The sequence below is a fragment of the Ictidomys tridecemlineatus genome, chromosome 4 (assembly GCF_052094955.1).
Source record: "Ictidomys tridecemlineatus isolate mIctTri1 chromosome 4, mIctTri1.hap1, whole genome shotgun sequence".
Classification (NCBI taxonomy): Eukaryota; Metazoa; Chordata; class Mammalia; order Rodentia; family Sciuridae; genus Ictidomys; species Ictidomys tridecemlineatus.
This window is the reverse complement of record NC_135480.1, coordinates 55,813,429-55,835,498: the sequence shown is the minus strand read 5'-3', so window position 1 is coordinate 55,835,498 and position 22,070 is coordinate 55,813,429. Positions and strand designations below refer to the sequence as shown.

The 22,070-nt window shown below is 37.0% G+C and overlaps 1 protein-coding gene and 1 pseudogene across 1 annotated transcript; both read right to left on the bottom strand.

The window, feature by feature from the left end:
- Positions 1–3,141: 3,141 nt before the first annotated feature.
- Positions 3,142–4,066, bottom strand: LOC144376808 (olfactory receptor 2D3-like; annotated as a pseudogene).
- Positions 4,067–18,303: 14,237 nt separating this feature from the next.
- Positions 18,304–19,227, bottom strand: LOC144376807 (olfactory receptor 2D3-like). Its single transcript, XM_078045086.1, has one exon. The coding sequence runs from the start codon at positions 19,225–19,227 to the stop codon at positions 18,304–18,306; it is 924 nt and encodes a 307-aa protein (XP_077901212.1).
- Between the last annotated feature and the right edge of the window lie 2,843 nt (positions 19,228–22,070).

Below are 22,070 nucleotides of genomic sequence, written 5' to 3'. Positions count from 1 at the left end.
CTTGAAATTGCAATCCCCCTTTCTTTGGTTTATTTCTTTTTATAACACTCCCTGATGTCAGACATATATGTATTGTGATTTTTATGCTTTATCACCCTTTTTTGAGATTCAAGTTTTATGGAAGTAGGAATTGTAAACTGCCGGGTTTCTGTTCTCATGACTAAAAGGCTCAGGGGTCACTGCAGTTAAACTGGGCTAACAGGGCTGCGCAAAGTAACCACACAAGAGACACAAATACCTTTTTCTTTGAGGTCGCTATGATGGCTCCTCTGACCTTAAGGGTCCACAGGAAGAGAGAGAGCGCAAGAGCACGTGCTGACCCTTTTTATTGAGGAGAAGCTATTCAAATGAGGCAAGGGGTCAGGTTTCAGGGGACTGAGTCTATCATCATGATGTCCACTGTCAGCAGATTGACTGACACCAAGGGCACAGTAAGAGAAGGGGACACACACAAGACACTTCCAGGGAAGATTCTATCATAAACAGGGCAAGAAGTTATATTACAAAGGAACGGGTGAGCATAGCTTCACTCATGGGGCTGTAGCAAGACACACCCATGCACGAGACACCAACCCTGGAACCCAAGAAGGGTGGGGAAAGCTCTGCCACATTTCTGTGACTGAGTGCCTCAACACCCAGCCGGGGAGTGTGACTCAGTCACGTGTAAGGTTGGTCTCCCACAAGTAAACATCATTCATTGCCATGTATTAAACACTTAGTAGAGTGTGCAATAAATATTTAGTGAGTACATGAGTTAGATATACACCGAGTAAATGAACTCACACTGTGCAATTGAAATCAATATCGTGAGTTGATTAAACGCAAAACATACAACCTGTGTCAGCTAAGGAGTTCCACAACAGGCCATCCCATGGTGTCCTCAAGTCTCTGCTCCCCCCATTCTGATGCAGTGCTCTTTGGGTATCCTACCTGAGGCTCAGGCACACTCGGGCACAGCTTGGACCAGTGCTCCTATGGGTGCAACTAGGAAGCCTTATTAGTAGGCACATGATGCTAATTTTGCAAGCATAATGAGTGCCTGGGTTGTGAAGTCACAGCTGCCTCCACCTAAATATAAAATGATGCTTCAGACAGTCTTGGGGGCCAACTAAACTTTTCTATAAGAGTGAGGTTTCCACAACAAACCTTGAGGTTAAGACCGACCCTGAGACTTTAGTACTGTAGATCTACCAGTGTGCAATACTAACCTGAGAAACCTGCAGGCACCCAAACCTAATCTCTGAGAGCTGCAGCATGGGCAACAGTCAGCAGACATTGGCTTGCCAAGGGTTTGGGGCCCAAATCTTGTCCCAGTGTGACCAGAGTAAGATATGGAGTCAAAGATTATTCTCAAGACTCATATTTTAGTGTCGCTTCCCTGGTTGGGTTTCAGACTTACTTGTGGCCTGTTACTCCTCCTTTCTATCCCACTGCTCCCTTTTCAACAGGGATATCTAGCATCTCCTTTCCCCATCACTGAATTTTGAAAGTACTTAACTTGTTTGATCTCACAGGTTAACAGCTAGAGAGCAATGTGCCTCAGTCTCACCCTTATCTTATGTAAATTACTCTGGACTTCAGAGTTTTGGGTTGGTGCTGAAATGTATGAAGACTTTGGAGGCTATTGGGGTGCAACAGATGTATTTTTCATGTGAGACATGGATTTTGTATGTCACAGGTAGAATGCTATGGTTTGACTGTACCCCCTCCAAATGCCAGGTTAAAATTTAATGGCAATATGATAGTATTAAGAGGTGAAGGTCATGGAGAACTGGTAAGGTCATGAGGTTCGCCCAACATTAATGTGTTTCCAGCCCATGTGGGGACAGTGGTCATCCCCTTTGCAGGATACAGCTATGAATTGCCAGGTTGGAAGCAGACATAGGCCTTTCCTAAACCCTGTCTCCATTTGACCCTGGATCTTAACTCTCAGGCTCCCAAACAGCAAGAAATAAATTTTTGTTCTTTCTAAATGACTCCCTCTACATTATTTATAGCAGCATAAATAGACACATGGCCTTGTCATAGGATTAACTAATTGTATCATATTCTGCAGAGGTGCTTATGCTCCAGAGTAACCAATTTTTCTATAGGCTGACTTGAGATGAGATGAACAGATCCTTTTATATTAGGAACTTTATTTTAAAAGGTTATAATTAATTGGAAAATTAATTTTGTCATTTTTTTGTGATCACAGATTCACAATACTTCAAAGAATTTATGTGGTTGATATTCTGGTAGATACTATCCAATCTGTGATGTTCATTATATGAAGATAATTTTAATCTAATCTTTTAATTTCTAGTTTGAAGGAAATCTGATTATTGTGTTTATCTATCTAAAGTTCTAATCTCATCTGTAATTTTCTCAATTAGCAAACACTTAGTGAGGCATTTGTATGCAAATCACCAGGTCTGCATTATGATAGCGATGCATTTAAGCAATTGGTTGTGCAAAACTTTCTCACTGTAGAAGCAACATACACCATAGGACAGAAATGACAATGGCCACAACATCAATAGGCCATGCAGTCTGATGTGACCTTCTCAGTTCATCATAGGCTGAAATGCTGTTATGTGGCAAATGATGGTTCCTCAAGAGGTTTGTTATGTTTATTCTTAGTTCTACAATTACTCTATTTATCATTATAATAAGTTATAGTTCTTTTTGTTCTGGAAAGTATTTAAATTGAAACATCATAAAATAAGTGTCTGGCAGCATAGCAGGTCCTGAAAAATTCCAATCCATTATTCACACAAGGAAGTGTGAATAATGTTTTCACAATTATACTAGAAACTGTGGCAGAAAATGAAGAATTAAACATTCTGATTAACAGTGATTGTGAGAGGTTGATGATGACACCAATAAGGAGGATTCTTATTGAGTAATAAACACCCTGATTAGACAGGACTGGGGGAGAGAAGGACATCTCTGACAGGTGGAGACAGTACATAGTGTAGAGTGAATAGAGGGCCCTGTCTTTAGTATAGTAAGAGTAGATGTTTCCTTTAAAGAATGACACAAAACAGAAGGGGAAAAAATGAAACAATGGCATGAAAATGGAAAATTTTCAAGAAAAATCCCGTCTCTCCACATCCCTAAAATGGTCATCATAATCCAAGATCTCCACCTCCAAAACGATTATTTTGCAGTTACTCTCCGGAGAGCCCCTTTGACATCCTTGTTTCTCAGGCTATAAATAATAGGGTTCAACATTGGAGTCACCACTGTATAGAACACAGAGATCATTTTATCTCGCTCTTTTGTGGTCTTGGAGTTTGGCCTCATATAGGCAAATATTCCAGACCCATAGAAGAGGACGACAACAATGAGATGGGAGCCACAGGTAGAGAAGACCTTGAGCCTCCCCTCTCCAGAATGCATCTGGATCACAGTGCAGATGATGTTCCAGTAGGAGACCAGGATGAGGGAGACAGGAGCCAGGAGGATCACCACACCCATGGCAAAGATGGCCATTTCTGTGCTGTAAGTGTCTGCTGAGGCCAGCTTCAGGAGGGCAGGAGGCTCACAGAAAAAAGTGGTTAATGATATTGTTTCCTCGGTAGGGAAGACGCAAGGTGAATGTGGTGTCCACCAGGGACACAAATGCTCCACTGGCCCAGGACCCCACAGCCAGCCTGACGCATGCCCAGTGGGTCATGATGGTGGAGTAATGCAGGGGCTTGCACACAGCCACATACCGATCATAGGACATCACCGCCAGAAGAGCATACTCTGTACACCCAGTCAGAAGCAGAACAATGATCTGCATTGAGCACCCAACAAAGGAAATGGTTTTCCTCCTCACCAGGAAGTGGACGAGCACCTGGGGCACAGTGGTAGTAGAGAAACAGAGATCAGCAAAGGACAGGTTTCTAAGGAAGAAGTACATGGGAGTGTGGAGTCTGGAGTCCATGTGAATGAGCACCACCATCAGCAGGTTCCCCAGCAAGGTCAGCAGGTAGATGATGAGGAAAAGGAGGAAGAGCAGGACTTGGGTGTGTGGGTCCTGTGAGAGGCCCAGGAAGACAAACTCTGTCACAGAGGTTTGGTTCTCCTCTCCCATGAGTGTCTGTCCCTGTTTATAGAATAGCATCAAGATAAGAAGTGCATTAGTTATTTCAGAAAATCTGCATAACTTAGATATTTTTTAATCAATATCCAAAGTTTGGTTCTTGATTTATGACTTTATACATGGTTTTCTTATGCCAAAAGTCTGGTTTTCTTTTCCTTCACTTCAACCATTGAAAGCCATTTATATTTATTCTCCCCTTGGATCTTTTAGTAGCACCAGTACAAAAAATCATACTGAGTTTGCTGCATATCAACCCACAAATGAACCACCTGTTAGGAGAAAATAATGATGCTTACTGTGCAACCTTCCAAGTAGGTTTAGGAAGAAAACAAATGATGTAATTTTGAACCAGTTAGAATATCATGCTGTGAACTACCTGTTCTCATATATGAAAGCTGATATTTTTCATCATATTTACAAAACGGTCATAAAGAATCACTCTGATCAAGGGGAAAAAAAGTTAAGTAATGGATGATATAGTATTCCGTGATCCTGTTCCCAGAGTCATTTGTTTTTAACATAAAGAGCGTTCTCTGGAATATCAGTAAAAAATAGCTGCTTTTTGGTCATTGAACTCAGTAGCTCATTTATACATCCCCTAATCTACACACTTTCCTCTCGATTTGCACAATGTCATTTGGCATTAATAACACTCATTATCATCTATTGTGCATTTCCTGGTGTCAGTTGTTATTAACAATATCTTTGAAATCCATGAGACAGTTATTATTGTTTCCAATGTATAAAAGATAAGACTCAAAAACATTTTGAAACTAGTTTCTGAGAGCCCTGCCCACTCCTTCTGTACCCTGCAATTTGTTTTCTTTCTTCCTCAGAACTGCTTGCACAGGTTAAAGTTATGCACAACTCTGTTTCTCACATCCACTCCTTAAAGAGAAGCTCACATTCCCTTTCCATCTCCAGAGTTAGAACTAATCTTCATGGCAGAGTTATGAATAGATATAAAATTAACAGTCTAGCATATCTTAACAATTATTTTTCAATATTTTGATGGGTCTTGTCCAACAACTAATAGAAAATATTAAGGGAACAAATATATAGAAAAGTGACAAACATTATTTGCAGATAAAATAATTGTATATCTTTTTAAAAAATCAAAGCAGATTCTAGCCTATGTAAACTAGGCAGAAATGTTATCTGATACAAACTGAACAATTAAATATCCCTAGGCTATTATATACCAATTAAAATTATAGTAAAAAAAATCCTTCAGAAAAAGAACAATGGCTAAACTTACCAACGTATATACTTCAGAAACTTTCAAGATCTATTTGAAGAAAACTATGAAACACAATATCTAAATAAATGAATAGGTATATTAGGTATATTGATTTTATGGAAAGAATAATAAGTTATTTTAAAGAGATTCACTGCAATTCAAAGCAAGTTTACAGAGTATTTTTGTGAGGAAAGTTAGCACAATTCTTCAAAATTTTACCTGGACGAGTAATTTTGTGATACAAAATGTGATGTTGGGAAAAAAAGAAGGGAGTAAAAATATATTCTACTTGACATAAAAATATATTTTCAACTTTATCTAAGTAATATAGTGTATTAATAATCAGGTTTAGAGAATTTGAGTGACATTATAGTATGTAATTCATTCTAATATATATAAAAACTTAAGGACAAAGAAGGCATCTTAAATAAGTGCATTATTAACAAAATAAGGAGTAGTTGTTTTTCACTTTAAAATTATGCATATATATGCATATTTATACATGCAAATCAGTATAATAATTTACCTCAAGTATATTAATGATCTATTTTAATTAGTTTTTGGTAGGAACACAGATTGGTACAGCTATCAGGGACAAATTTATGAAAGTTTCTAAAATTAAAAATAGAACTACCATATAATCCAGAAATCCTTTTTTTTTTCTGGGGAAAATACCCAAAGGAAATGAAATCACCACCTCAGAGAGATATTTGTGTTTCCACATTGATTGCAGCATTATTAACAATAGCCAAAATATTAAAAACAACCTAAATGTTTGTCCATGGATGAATGGATAAGGAAATTGTGGAGTGTTTGTGTGTGTGTGTGTGTGTGTGTGTAAAGTGGAATACTAATCATCTCAAAAGAGAATGAGGTCTTGCCCTTCATCATACTGTGGATGAGACCAGCCTGGCAGAGAGGCTAAGTGAGATAGGACTGATAAAGAAACAAAAATATTGGCACAATCTCACTTATATGTGGAATCTACAAAGAAACATCCAAATACACACAAAAACAAAACAGTGGTTACCAGGGTTTGGAGTGAGTAGTGGTTTGGAAATGGGTAGAGGTAGTTTAGAGAATAAGAAGGGGCAGATGTGTAGGAGGAGCAAGTCTAGAGATCTAATGGACAACATGAAGACCACAGGTGATAAAATCGTACTATATTTGGGATTCAGGCCAAATAAATAGAATTTACTTACCACAAAAAAATTACAAAACAAAAGGGTAACTATGTAAGATGATGCATATGTTAATTTGCTTCACCTTTATCCTATTCTTATGTATCTAATAACATTATGTTGTACATCTTAAATATACACAAAAGTTATTTTAAATTTTAAAATTTCTTTGAAATTAGGTAGCTTGGCTTTCCAGCATTCATTCATTCACTCTTTCTCTTCTTCTCTCCTTCTCCCCCATTTTCCATCCAATTCCTGAATGATAAAATACATTATAAACATACACCAAAAATCTTATAAAGGAAAATGCTAACAAACTTGCAAATTCAAAGATATCAGATTTGTATGTAGTGGGCACCACAAACAAAAATATAAATATTACATGTCTGGCAAAACATTTGCAAAATATCTAACAAAGACTCTTATTATTTTTATAAAATATGAAAGTCTCTTAAAATCAGCCAAAAAAATGATCCATTAGAAGTTACGCAAAACTTAAATGCCAGTTCACAAAAATAGGTAAAACTAAACAAAAAGCATAAAACAAAGGCATACTGACTGGGGTGAGAAGAAACCTTAGAGTAGTTTTGATTTGCATTTCTCTAATTGCTAGAGATGTTGAACATTTTTTCATGTTTGTTGATTGGTTGTATATCTTCTTCTGTGAAGTGTCTGTTCAGTTCATCATCTCACTTATTTATTGGGTTATTTTTATTTCATTTTTTAATTTTGGTGTTAAGTTTTCTGAGTTCTTTATATATCCTGAAGATTAATGCTACACTCATACATTGCTGGTGGGACTGCAAATTGTTACAACCATTATGAAAAGCAGTATGGAGATTCCTCAGAAAACTTGGAATGAAACCACCATTTGACCCAGCTGTCCCTCTCTTCCATTTATACCCAAAGGACTTAAAATCAACACATTACAGTGACACTACCACATCAATGTTTATAACAGCTCAACTCGAAATAGCCAAACTATGGAAACAACAGATGAATAGATAATAAAAATGTGTTATATATACACAATGGAATATTACTTAGCCTTAAAAATAATAAAATTATGGCATTTGCTGGTTAATGGATGGAGCTGGAGAATATCATGCTAAGCAAAAAAACCAAAGGCTGAATGTTTTCTCTGACATAGAGAGGCTGACTCACAATAAGGGTGCAGGAGCTAAGGAAGAATAGAGTTACTTTAGATTAGGTAGAGGGGAGTGAAGTAAGGGGAGAGGGCATAAGGGCAAGAAGGATAGCAGAATGAATCAGACATCATTACCCTATGTACATATATGACTACATGACCAGGGGGATTCTACATCATGTACAACCAGAAAAATGAGAAATTATACTCCATTTATGTATGATGTATCATAGTGCATTCTACTCTCATGTATAACTAATTAAAACTAAAAAATACTCATTTAAACAACAAATGAGATATCATATTTGCCTTTTAGGTAAAATTAAAAATGATACAATTTCCAAGTTTGATAAGGTAATAAGATGACTGTAATGGATTCATAAGTGAAAAGGAAGCCATCAAATTTCATACATGATATATAATTTGAATCTTTTACATAAAGTGTGAATGCATATGTATGTTTGCATATGTGTATGTTTATGTGTATTTTTAATATGTATCGATTCTATAACATTTCTCCTGCCCTGTGAGTCCACTGACCATGGACTGTAGTCAGCTGTACAGAGAGCAACATAGGTCACTGATCAGCAGGGGCCTCTACCCCTGTGCTGCTAGGTGTGAATACTGGCTGATTTAGATGATGTGTGACAACAGCAAATGATTTAACTCTTCTGTGCCTTGCTTTTATTCAACTATAAAATGGTGATACAAATTACCTATATCTAATGCCTTCGTGTAAATATTCAACAAAAGATAAGATGTTTGAAGAATTTAGGACAACACATAAGCCTAGCTCAAAATATTATATAAAATCTCACTTTAATAATGGACTCATGATCTCCATCCTATTATTATAGCAAGATTAGAAAGAACAAAGCTAGTTACACATGGATACTATGATTGATTGAAGACGATTATTATTCTTATTAATTATTTCTACCATTTGCATTCTTTTGTTCTTTGTTCTTCTGTTGGGGCTGGAACTATGTTGCTAGTAAAATTCAAAGCCAAGGTGAAGTGTGATAAGGAAGAATGAAAGTCTTCCAAGTATATGTAATGAGGGTCAAGCTTAGGTTAGATTTAATCAGGCTATTCTCTCCATTTATTAAACTTTTTTATTATGGCCCAATATATATAAATGCATGGAGCTAATACAACAAAATTTCAAGTATCTATCAATGAGATTCCAATGTATTAATCAAGTTTGATTAATTGATCTTTTAATATTTTAGTGTGATTGAAATAACAAAATCTACTTTAAATTATTTAGAAACTCCTTTTTAATTGAAACTATAAGAGAAATTAACATTGTCATGTAAGTAAAATTAAAACTCAATCTTTCCTCAAGATTAAAATAAAAATAAGCATTTGTAAGGAGTCCTGGGAAAACTATTTTCATGCCATAGCAGAATAGTTTGTATACATGGTTAATCAATCCATTGAAAATATTCTCTTAATGGTGATTACCCTTAGGAAGCAGAACTCTAGGGGAAACAGGCTAATGGCTAAGGACTTTCTTTTTTATGCTGATGTGTATTGTTTGTTTTACAATTTACTCTGCATTTTCTAAGTACAATGGAGCTAAGAATGTTTTAAATAAATATTTTTAAAAAACATATGAAGAGATTTTAATATAGACAATATAAATAGTAACAATGAGATAGTTTTAAAATAGGGAAAAAATATTCAAAGTATGGGACAGAATACAAACTAGAATCAGTAGAGGCTGCCTAAAAGTTAGTTATATGCCAAAGATATTTCTAATAAGCCAGAAAAATGATGAACACTATTCCATAATTTTACTTAGGCAATGCAGCAAGTAGTGTCAAATAAAATGTTTCTGCAAAACATCACAGAGAAAACATTCCAGAGGCATCCAGGATGTGCACGCATGCATCACACACAAACACACAAATGGACACAGCCTTAGACATTTAAAAATAAGGTGACTATTGCCTGATTTCATGAGGTAGATTGCTGAACCTGATGACAAAGGTACAAATGACAAATAGAAACAACTATAACTTTGACTCAAAATATTTTAAGTATGTACACATTCATAATATAAAATTTGAACAGCAAAGTGAAGAAAATAACCATAACATACATAATGGATCAAGAATTAATATCTTTGGTTGTGACTCAATGGTAGAGCACTTGCCTAGTGCATGGAAGGGCCTGGGTTCAATCCTCATTTATTTATTTTAATAATAAATAAATAAAACAAAGATATTGTGTCCAACTAAAACTTATTTTTTTTAAAAAGTAATATCTTTAGTCTGGAAAGTGTTATGATATATTCATAAGGAAATATAAGAAAAATATTACAGTAAAATAAGTATATACATGAACTGACAATTCATAATAAATTTCAATCTCAGTACAATTTAGCAAAGCCAGTTAAAATGACTTTTTTTCTCATCAGAGTAACATGATGTTTCAAAATTGATAACGTGATAACAAAGTTCTTGTACCACTGAAAATACAAATTAGTAAAATCTGCATGAGGAGTATGTTGTCAATATATAGAAAATGGGTTAAAATGAGAAATATACTTTGATAAAGTAAATTCAGTCTTTTGTAATAGATATAACAATAGTTTGTCAAAAACAATGTAGGCAAAATTATTTTATATGCATGTTTATTATAGTGGTAACTACAAGTATACAGCATTGATCAAAAGAACACAAAGGGGAATAAAGGGAAGAAACATAACTTTCCTATGTACATACGTGAATACCAGTGAAACTCCACATCATAATCAACCACAAAAAGGGGTTCCTAAGCAGAGTAAGTTATACTACATGTATGTATAATATATCAACATACGCTCTACTGTCATGTATATAAAAAAACAAGTAAAAAAACCCAAAGATTAAAAAATCCAAATATCAGCCTGGTGAGGTGGCACATGGCTGTAATCCCAATGGCTCGTGAGGCTGAGACAGGAGGATCCTTAATTCAAAGCCAGCTTCAGAAAAAGCAAGGTGCTAAGCAATTCAGTAAGACCTTGTCTCTAAGTAACATACAATATATATATATGATGCAGAAAATCCAAATGATGAAATACTACATAGTCAATATAAATGTCAAATGTTTTAAAACATCAAAAATGTTGGCAGGATATTTAAGATAAAAGAGTGGGTTCTAAAATATTTTACACTGTTTTTCTCATTTCAACATTTGTCTTTCTATGTTGTGTGTGTATATTTTTCTGGGTGTTGGAATGACAAGTGATTTTCTCTTTTCATCTTGTAGTTTTTTTTTTGGGGGGGGGAAGTGGTGGCAGGGGTATACCAGGGATTGAACTCTGGGGCACTCAGCCACCGAGACACATCCCCAGGCCTATTTTGTATTTTATTTAGAGACAGGGTCTCACTGAGTTGCTTAGCACCTTGCTTTTGCTGAGGCTTGCTTTAAATTAAGAATCCTCCTGCCTCAAGGCTTCAAAGCTGCTGGGATTACAGGTGTGTGCCACTGTGCCCCAACAATCTTTTTTTGACTTTATAATTCCTAAATGTTTTAACACAAAAGCATATTGTTTGCAATCTGACAATGAATAATAACTTTCCACTAGATCCATTATAATCTGGACCCCTCTTCACTTCTTCACTGCCAACTCTTCTCTCTTTAAATCCTCCAACTTTATGAACATCCTTTGCTAAAGCTGCTACTGATTGAGAAGCCTCCCATTAAACTTTGTAAGCATAATTTTATTCGACCTTCAGAAGATGCTACTCTTTGTCCAACCTCTCTATTTTGTAAAACTAAGTCATAGGGTGATAAAGTATGATTTATAGGTTCAAAGCTGGGCTTGGAACCCAGGTTCCCAGATTCAGGTCACATTCTCTTATCCACTACCCTATATTACTTCTTTTTCAAAACCTGATAATGTTGAAGTAATAATTGGTGGTAATGCAAAATGAGTGAAATCAAGTAGACTTTTATTTTGTTGTACACTAACATAGACACTAGCTGCTTTTCTTGATTCTTGTTTTTTATTGTTTTCTTGAGTTTAATTTAATTCCACTATCAAACATTCTCAGTATTTCTTACTTTAAAGAGAAAAAAAAAACAGCACAAGTTACCACCAGCAAGAGTTGGAAGTGAGTCCAATGTACACTGCTGGATGAATGGGTAAACCCAACTTGGTATGCTCATACAATGGAATATTATTTTGCTCTAAAAAGAAGGAAATCCTATCATATGCTGCGTCATGGATGGATCCTAAGACTGTTACGCTAAGTGAAATGAACCAGTCACAAGAAGACAAAAGTTATGAGTCTTATATGCAACTCATAGAAACAGAAAATGCAGTGATGGTTTCCAGTGGCTTATGGAGCAAGAAAAATATAGGGTTTTGCTCAGTAGATATAGAGTTTGTTTTACAAGATGAAAAATATAGGTGAAATACTGCTGAACTGTATACTTAAAATGGTAAAGATGATAAGTATTACTGTTTTACCACTTTTTTAAAAAAATTATTTTTACTTAAAAATAGTAAATCTTTACAACTTTCATTTATCCTCTTATTCCTTGTATCCATTATCTAATTTTTGTTTACCTGTTTTATTACTAAATTTATCTTGCATCTATTTAGCAGTTACTGCTTCTGTTTTGTATCATACCACTGACTCCTCAAATCCTTTCATCTTCATTATTATTTCCATGAGTGTATTATAACAATTCCATTGAAGCAAAGATCTTTTATCATTTCATATCCTCCTCAATCTCTATGGCATGTGATATAACTTAACTATAAATATATCTTTAAATCACTTGGCAACTGTCAGAGACTGTATCTTGTGGCTTTTGTTCTTTTATTATGCTAAAGCATAAGAATGTTCTCTAAAACCCATCTCCAAGATGATACTTTTATGTTTTCATAATTACCGATATCCCATGTAAACAAACAAATCACAAAAGAAAGCAAATGATAGTATTAGAAAATGATGAGTCCTTATCTCAGCAGTTATTTTAAACAGCTTATTGGAGGGAAAATTGACATATAAACAAGGTGTATATTTAAGGTATACAACTTGATGTTTTGATACATATACATTGGGAAATGATCATCACAATTAAGGTAATTAATGTACCTACCACCTCCACATCTTAACATTTTTCTTCTCCCGTCTTTGGTGAGAAAACCTTATTTCAGACCTACCCTTTTCCCAGACTTCAGGTATAAAATCCATTAACTGTAGTCAATGTAAAGTATACTAGATCTCCAGCACTTACTTATCTTAGATAACTGGAATATTAGACCCTTTGATCAGCATCACTCCATTTCTCCTTTTCCTCAGCTTCTTTTAATTATTTTCTAATACTTTAAATTTTCTATCTTCTACCAATATCCACAGCATAAATACTCATGTCTTTCCTTGCCTTCTATACCAGCCTAAGCCACAAATACAGTGTAGTTCTAAACTTCATAGTCTTTCACAGGAACATATTGGTCCCTTTGGCTTTAAACATCATTACATGCCTACAGTCAACTTTAATAGAACCACTTTCTAGAGCTTTTAATCACTCTATAAGACAATGTTGATTTTTATTTCCATAATGGCCAGAAAAGGATCTGTGCAGTACCTCATTTTGTACAGTTGTTACATTATCTTCTATAGTTTACGTGTGTCTGATCTGGGTTGCAGCTTCAAGACCATTAACATGTGATTCATTTCTATCATCTATATTTCAATAGTACATCACACATAATAGGGTTGAATATAGTTACGTGAATGAATGAATAGGCTCTTGCCAATACTTTCTCACTAACACATTGACTCTTACGAGAGGAGTGTGAGAGAGAAGAGAGGGCACAAAACACTGAGATACTGAGCACTGACTTCAGGATGCTAAGGTCTTGAATTAACAACCAACAGAATCATCACCAGATTAAAAAGCTCAGGAGCTCACTACCAGCCATGTCTCAATGGAGGAGGGTGAGTTCAGTTCTCTTAAGGACAGGGAAGAGGGCTGGATGTGCAGCCTACTGTGGCCGTCCAGGGAAGTCTGAGCTCAACAACTCCCTTGCCTATGTCCTCAAGACTGGAAGCTCAGATTTTAGCCTGGTCCTATCAGTTCCCAATGCCCAAACACATTAATTAAAGAGAATGAGAGAGTACTCTGAGACAGCCAGAGGCAGAGGAGAATCTCTAGATTAGCCTTTAGTGCCAAAGAAGAGGCAGTGGGTGTCCACAGCCCTTGTAGTCACTCCGGTACCCTTTGTCAAGACCTTAACTATCTTCAGAGGAATTACAGAACAGGATTCATGAAGAGAATCTATTGTCTCTAGAAACCAGCTAAGAAAGAGACAAAAAAGCCCCCCTCTCCATGAAGAAAATCAAGGTTCAGACTGATTAAAAGTATGAACCCTCTCAGCATCTTACCTACACTCACCTGGAGCAGGTGTAAGCCCAGGAAGTGAGTGCAGTGATGCAGAGGATTAGCAAGTGATGAAATGTGCAGATCTGCAGGCTGCTAATTCTTCTTTTAATAGGCAACCTCCACTGCATCTTCTCAAATATGCTGAGGTTGGGACATCATCTTACCCTGTCCCTAGGCAAGGAGTACTATTTCAATATAGGACACAATCCCAAATCATAAGGAACAAACCTGGAGGATCTTCCTGAAGGAAGTCTTCAAACCTGAGGTCCTGAGAGCTGTTATACTCAGGGAATTCCCTGGAGCAACCAGTGCAGTGAACTTTCTTAACCTTTCTACAATAAGAGATCCCCAGGGCATTTAAAAATGATCTGAAACTGAAATACCTGATTCTCATCTGATGTTGAATACTATACTGATGTTCCTCTAACCACCCTGTGGCCCTCTGGGATTTCCAGGTCTTTGTCTAAATTTTTAAAATACTGCTTCCAGAAATGATGACACTGTAAAATGTGGCTGATAGAAGTGCAGTCTTCTCTCAGTAAATGTAGGGCATTTATTCCAGGACCTCTGCAGATACCAAAATCCTTGGATGTTCAGGTCCCTCATATAAAATAGAGTAGTATCTACATATAAGCTATGAACATCCTCCTATCTATTTAAAATAATCTCCAGATTACTTATAATGCCCAAAACATTCTTGACATGAGTAGATGATTGTTTACAGAAAGTCTGGATATAAAGGACCAATGATATATTCTTCATCATCTGGATGATATCCTCCAAACTAAGAGGATTCAAAACTTATGTCTGTATTTGAACTCCAAAATGTCCTAATTATACTATTAGAGGAAAAACACACTAGGGTACATGGTATAGTCCCAGATATATGACTATTTAAATGAAGGTTATTTTCTGTGGTTATTAAAATATAGAAATAATGTGAAAGCAGAGTCAGCACAAAACACAAGCCATATAAACAAATTCAAAGATCATTCGTGATTTTCTCATATAGATCCTCACCTTAGCTTCTTCCCCATCATCAGTAGATTTCATTGGCCAAACTTGCAAGGCTATTTCAATCCTCTCTCTTTTCTCCTTGGACATCCTCTCTATTCACCTGTCTTGTTATCTCCTCTGGCTTGTTGTTGCCACAACCTTGGCTCAGACCCTCATCTCTTACCTGGGCTAAACCTCTAGCTCACTGATGGATTTTCTTGCTTCCAAGATTATCCTTTTACCATTCATTCTCCACACAACCCTCAAAGCGATTTTTTTCAAAACACACCAGGGATGGCTTTCTATGGATCCCAAAGTAAAATCAGTCACCTTGTCAGAAATTCCATTGCTGTTGAAGGGTTGGATTGTGTCATCCAGAAAAATATGTTCACATGGAAGCTCTGAATGTGACCTCCTTCAAATAAGTTCTTTGCAGTTGTAATGAGTATAATCTGAGAATAACATCATCCTGGGTAAGGGTGGGTCACAAATCCAATAAAAAGTATCTTTATAAAATTAGAGACGGAGAGACATGGAAGGAAGGCCATGTGAAGACAGTGACAGATATTGGAGTTAATGTTGTCACAGCCAAAGATCCCTACAACCCACCAGAAGCCACCAGTGCTACATCCTATGGAAGAAACTTGGCTGCCTCTGTTTATTACTCACCACCTGCCCAACTTTCCTAGGAGAACAGTGATTCCAGAATCTGGGGCTGAGTCACTATTTCTTAAAAACAGACAAACATCTTGAGTTTTTCTTGCTCTAATATTTATTTTTACCAATATTTGGATTCTTCTGGTTCCTTTGGATAGAGGGAGGGGAAGAATACTGAGTTCAGAAATGTACAAAATTGTTTCTAGCAATAGAGAAGTTACTACATAGGTGGGTTTGAATACTAGAGAAATATCTCAGATAAACAGTGAAATTGAATTATTCCAAAAGATTTTTCAAGTGTGTTCTTTCTTACATTGTAATGATGCAGTACCTGATTGTGATTAATTTTTCATTCATGCCATATTTTATATGTCAACTATATATTGTTATAAGTCATCTATTTACCTAAAATGCTGCTTTAGCCAGATGCACTGGCACACACCTGTAATCCCAGCAACTTGGGAGGCTTAAGCAGGAGGATATTAAGTTCAAAGCCACCCACAGCGATGGCGAGGTGCTAAGCAACTCAGTGAGATCCTTGTCTCTAAATAAAATACAAAATAGGGTTGGGTATGTGGCTCAGTGGTTGAGTGCCCATGAATTCAGTCCCCAGTACCCACTGCCCCTCCCCGTCCACCAAAAAAAAAAAAAATGCTGCTTTAATACTTTAAAAAAGGGAGGAGAGGAATGTGAACTGAAACTGAATTCCATGCATGTGTGATTTTCTCAGGATAAACTCAACTACTATATAGAACTATTATGCTCTAATAAAAAAAAGAAATATAAATATTATAATATATATAAATTCATAATTTAATTATATAGGCTTTGGGCTAATAGATCTATGTTTTTTAAAGTTCTTTAGTTGAAATTTCTTTCCCTAATATTTAGAAATGATTCAGTGTCGGATAAAAGCAGCATGCTGAATTCACCAACTGTGTATTTCTTTGTATAGGATCATGTTTGTTCATGTTATCTAAAAATACTACACATCACGCTTGTATAATGAATCCATCCTTGCACATTTGATCTCCTGTTCTACACACAATACATTCAACACAGAGAATGAAGAGCATTGGATATGAAGGGCAAGCCAGGGGTATTGAGGCAGAGCAGCCAGATGTCAGTGTGTTGAACTTTGATTTCATCAGGACTTTCTTGTTTTTTCTACCCTGTGTCATCCTTTACTCTAATTGCTGTTTGTACATTTGTTAATAAAACTTCACAAAGTGAGAGGTGAACTCCAAGTGTAAACTACTTCCTGTAAAATAATAAGGTGTTTCTAGACTCTTCCCACTTCATGAAAGGAGGGTTGGGCAAGATGAGCAGCACTCTTCTCTTCATGCCAAGGTTCCCCACAAAGGGACTCTTCCCCACAAAGGGAATCCTTCTCCATGGTAGAAAGATAGGACAAGCAAGTGGCATATGTGTAAATCTGGGAAAGGAAGTGCAACTAAGGGATGCTTGTGCCATAAGACTTTCACCAAGAGAAACAGAGAACCATGGGGGAAAATGGCTAGCACTGACATGATCTACTGCTATGTTTCCATGACCCACAGGCCCTGCATGGGATGGGAATTGGTAGAATTCCTGCATACCAATGAGACATTGGGTTTATTCCACTTCACACCTATAGTGACACATTCAGTTGGGTCTGGTGAATAAGACAACTGGATTTTCTTTTAAAGCGGGGACAGCGAGTAGCTGCAGGTATGTTATCAGTGGTGCTTCTGCCCTATTGTTATAACAATATTTAGAAAAAGCTAAAGGGACTAATTCATCCTACAAAACAAACTCCAACATTTCCCCTTGGATGTTAGCCATTCAGTTCCACTTTCCACAGAGATCTTAATAGATACTGGCAAAATCTACAGAGGAGAGGTGAGCATGTCAGAGGGAAGAGAAGCTGTGGAGTACTGTGATATCACAGGGTTTTTCACATGACAGTTCTGGTATTGGAAGTTTGTTCTCAATTCTTGTTTCCTCAGCCAGCAATTATCCTAAGAGAGAGACAGTGTATGAGATATTAAAGTCTGCTGTTGGACCTTGTTATCTACATTAACAGTTCTCTCTAATTGTGGTTAGATTGTCTATAACAGTAGATTGGACCTCTACAGATATTTTTTAAATGCTGCTTCTATCAGAGTTTCATGGAACAAAAATCACTGACATTTTCCTTACAGGAAATTGTGGAATCTAGTCTTTTAATATTTGTCAGGATTTAAGATGCGTAAGTGGCTATGGATAGTACTGGCATGAGTTTAGCAAGTAGTTGTAGAGCTTAGAGCCAAAGGAAATATCCCTGTATGAAAATGGATTGGTGCACCAATAAGACCACATGAATAAAAACATTGTTCACTATTGAAAATATTTTAATATATTTATCAATAAGCTGTCACCATGCAAGTGAGCAGTGGTCATAGAGAATAAAGCTTTAGCATGACTGCAGTAGACGAACCGGGAAATATTCATAGATGGGTAAAAGGACATGTACGCATTGGGTGATGTCTCAGATGAGAGATCATTCAGAATAAAAGCTGTTGAAAATTTAGAACTTTCTAATGTCTTCATACCCCTGATTATATACCAGTAGAAAGATTACTACCTCTAATAGGCTTTATCTTCTAATTACTCTCCTTAAAGCCTCCTTCACATCCTTGTTCCTTAGGCTATAAATGAATGGGTTCATCATGGAAGTTATGACTGAGTAGAACACTGAGATCACCTTATCCCCTTCATTCATTTTCTTTGAATTTGGCTGCATGTAAGTAAATATTGTTGACCCGTAGAAGAAGATAACCACAATAAAATGGGAACCACAGGTAGAGAAGACCTTAATCCTCCCTTCCCCTGACTGTATTTGAATCACAGTTGAGATAATATTCCTGTAGGAGAAAAGAATGAGAGAGGCAGGACCTAGGAGGATTATTACACCCATTGCAAAGAGAGCCATCTCCGCTTTGTAGGTGTCTTCCGAAGCCAGTTTCAAAAGAGCAGGAGGCTCACAAAAGTAATGATTAATTATATTTGGCCCCTGGTATGGGAGACATAAAGTGAAGGTGGTATCTACTAAAGACACAAACACTCCACTAACCCAAGACCCTATGACTAGCAAAACACAAACCCTGTGGGTCATGATGGCGGAGTAGTGCAGAGGTTTGCAGACTGCCACATAACGGTCATAAGACATCACTGCTAGAAGTGAACTTTCAGTGCACCCCATTACTAGAAAGAAAAACATCTGAGTTGAGCACCCAATAAATGAAATGGTCTTTCTTATAACCAGAAAATGGGATAGCATCTTAGGAACAATAGTTGTAGAGAAACAGAAATCAGTAAATGACAGATTTTTGAGGAAGAAGTACATTGGTGTATGAAGCCGAGTGTCAATGTGAATTAGGAGTATGATAAGTAGATTCCCAAACACAGTTAGCAGGTAGATGATGAGAAATACCACAAACAGCAGGATCTGGATCTGATGATCTGAAGAAAGACCCAGCAAGATGAATTCAGTTAGGTAAGTTTTGTTTTCTCTGCCCATGGATATTTATGTCTGTCTACAGATTTGAACCATCAAACGTTGACTATGATGGGACATCCAATCCAGTAAGTGAGCCTCTCATTGGAAGAACAAATGTACTTTATTTTTTAAATTCTTGTAAACATGTAAGACATTGGATTTTCTGATTTCCCATCCTGATATTTCATCTGGAGCCCTTTGGTTGGTAGGTACAGTTACACCAGCATTATGCCTTCTTGGTGATCCTTGCTGGGAGAGTAAATAAATCATAACTGCTGTTTGACAATTGTGCAAATGATACTAGGAAATATCTTCTTGGAAAATTCATGTTATTCATCTGAGGCAAAGAAAAAGAATGTATTATATGGATTTGAGACAATGAAAGGAATTGTCCCTCTAGTAGAAAGCCCCAGTTATAGTTTACTTTCTAGTTTACTGATTACAGCACAGAACTTACATTTAATTTCATCACATAGCAGATTTAAATAACCAACTTTTACAGTTTTTCCAGTGGATTTTTTATCATCTATACAAGCACACCTTTCCCCACTAAAAGGCAATTAATACACAGTTTCCATTGTGATATGATCCACAGTCCTTGTCCTTTCCTAAATTCTTCATTGGATCAGAGAAATGATCTTTGATTGTGATGGTGGTGCTCAAGGGTAAGGCAGGTAGGGTCCTCTGTAGTGGAGCTAAAACCATAAAGAGGCGACTAGCCATAGCAACACCACACATTGTGGGGACCTTCATGAAAAACACATGCAGCCACAACAACTGTCCACATACTTGTAATGTCTTACAGTGTGTGACATCGTTCATGCTGCAGTTTCATTCAGAATGTCCAGTCAGCTGGTTGGGTGCATTGGTAGGAAATCAGGCACTGGACTGATGCTCTGAAGCCAGTCAGACTATTCAAAGTCTCTCTATTTTTCTGTATACATGCAACAAAGAACATATGACAGGATCCAAGTTAATGGATAAGTGAATCATAGAAAGAATCAGAGAAGGTAGCAGATGACTGGGACTCAGAGGTATAGTGAGATCCCTGAGAAGGATTGAAATACTCGTCTTAGAACTACCCTTTAGGATAAAGATGTTTGGAGCAGAAATTCAGCCCTCTGGGCAGGACCATCTTAAGATAGAGGGTAGTCCAAGACTTCAAACATGTAAGGTTTTTCCCCTCTCACACAAGACCCTATGTCTAGCTGGCAGTATAGAAGGAATATGAACAGACCATTGTGGCTGGACCACTGGTTCATGAGCTGCCAAGTGTGACTTGATTTCAAGTTCACAGGATGACAAGTTTCTATTAAAGAATTTTCATCTAGATTGAGTCTGAATTTAGTCTATCTTAATTTACCAGAGAGTCCTTTGGCTTTCAGTGAAAGAATGGACTCCTACTCCACATGTAGGCAATGTCACACATGAATTTCTTAGTATTAATAATCACTATTCATTCCATCTAAAGCATTGTAGGAAATTTAAAAAGCAGAGCTGATGTGGTCCAGCTAGTTGATCTCCTTAGAACAGAGAGTCATGCAATAAGGAAAATCACAGGGTAATATCATCTGGGGTACTTACCTAGGTGAGAGTGCATCACTGGCAGTTTTAAAAGAGGAAGAGATCCTAAATTTGCAAGTCTTTTCTATTTCTCATTCTAACCCCAGAGAGAGAGAAAGAGAGAGAGAGAGAGAGAGAGAGAGAGAGAGAGAGAGAGAGAGTATTGAGGCCTTGGAAGACTTGGAAGACTTGAAGTACACTCACAGCCACGTTAGTGCTCATCAAATTCTGGCTCCTTCCCACTTCCCAGACAAAGGGTGACCAATGTCAAGAAGCTCTGTCTTACATCTGAGGTAGAGCCTTGTGAGTTTAGTGAGTCACCCAAGAAGAGATTACAGGAAAAGTGAAAGAAGCCAGGCCCGGTGGCTCACACCTGTAATCCCAGTGGCTCAAGAGGCTGAGGCAGGAGGATCGTGAGTTCAAAGCCAGCCTCGCCAATGGCAAGGCACTATGCAACTCAATGAGACCCTGTCTCTAAATAAAATACAAAATAGAGCAGGGGATGTGGCTCAGTGGCCAAGTGCCCCTGAGTTCAATCCCTAGTACTAAAAAATAAAAAATAAATAAGAAAAGAAAAGTGAAAGAGGAAGAGGAAGAGAACACTAACGTTGAAAGGACTGAATCAAGACCAGACAGTAGGAAGAGTCTGGAAAGGCATAACTAGTTTGAGGAAAATTATACTTTTGGTTTCTCAAAACTCTTAGTACTTACACTCAAACCCTCATGAAGAGTCCAGTAGCAAGATTTCTTGGGTTGAGGATGCTAGAGAAAATTGGAAAAAGAAAAATCTCCTCTCCCAAATAGACGGGCTGTAAAAATAAAGATTTAGCCTTTTCTCAGGATACACCCAAGATTCTGTTTTTTGAGAATCTTATTTCTTTCAAAATCTTCCTTTCTGGTCACTTCACCATCTTCCTCCTTACCTGGAGCCTGGGATGAGTTTGTTTTAGGGCAGAGGAACGATGAATGAGAGGAGTTCACATTAATATACTAGAGATCCAGAGGTCTAAGCTGTAGATGCACAGATAACAGTCTCAGGGACATTCAACCTTCTCTCCTGACAAAATGGATTTTGCACTAGTTTCTATTCCAAACTCTTGCTGTACTCTTGCTGGAAGAAAACACTTATTTTTCAAGCACCAACACTGAGCTGAATCTTTTTCTAAGACAAACTGTTAAAAGATTGAGGTCCTGAGAGTTGATGTAAACAAGATATTCCCTTGGGTTCTCTTGGGAATAACTCACTTTATTACCTCTTCACACAATGAGATACCCTGGGACATTTCGTTTAGTTTATTTCT

What these genes read in the sequence shown, in the direction of transcription:
- LOC144376807 (XM_078045086.1), bottom strand. Translation starts at nt 19,227, where the DNA reads ATGGGCAGAGAAAACAAAACTTACCTAACTGAATTCATCTTGCTGGGT.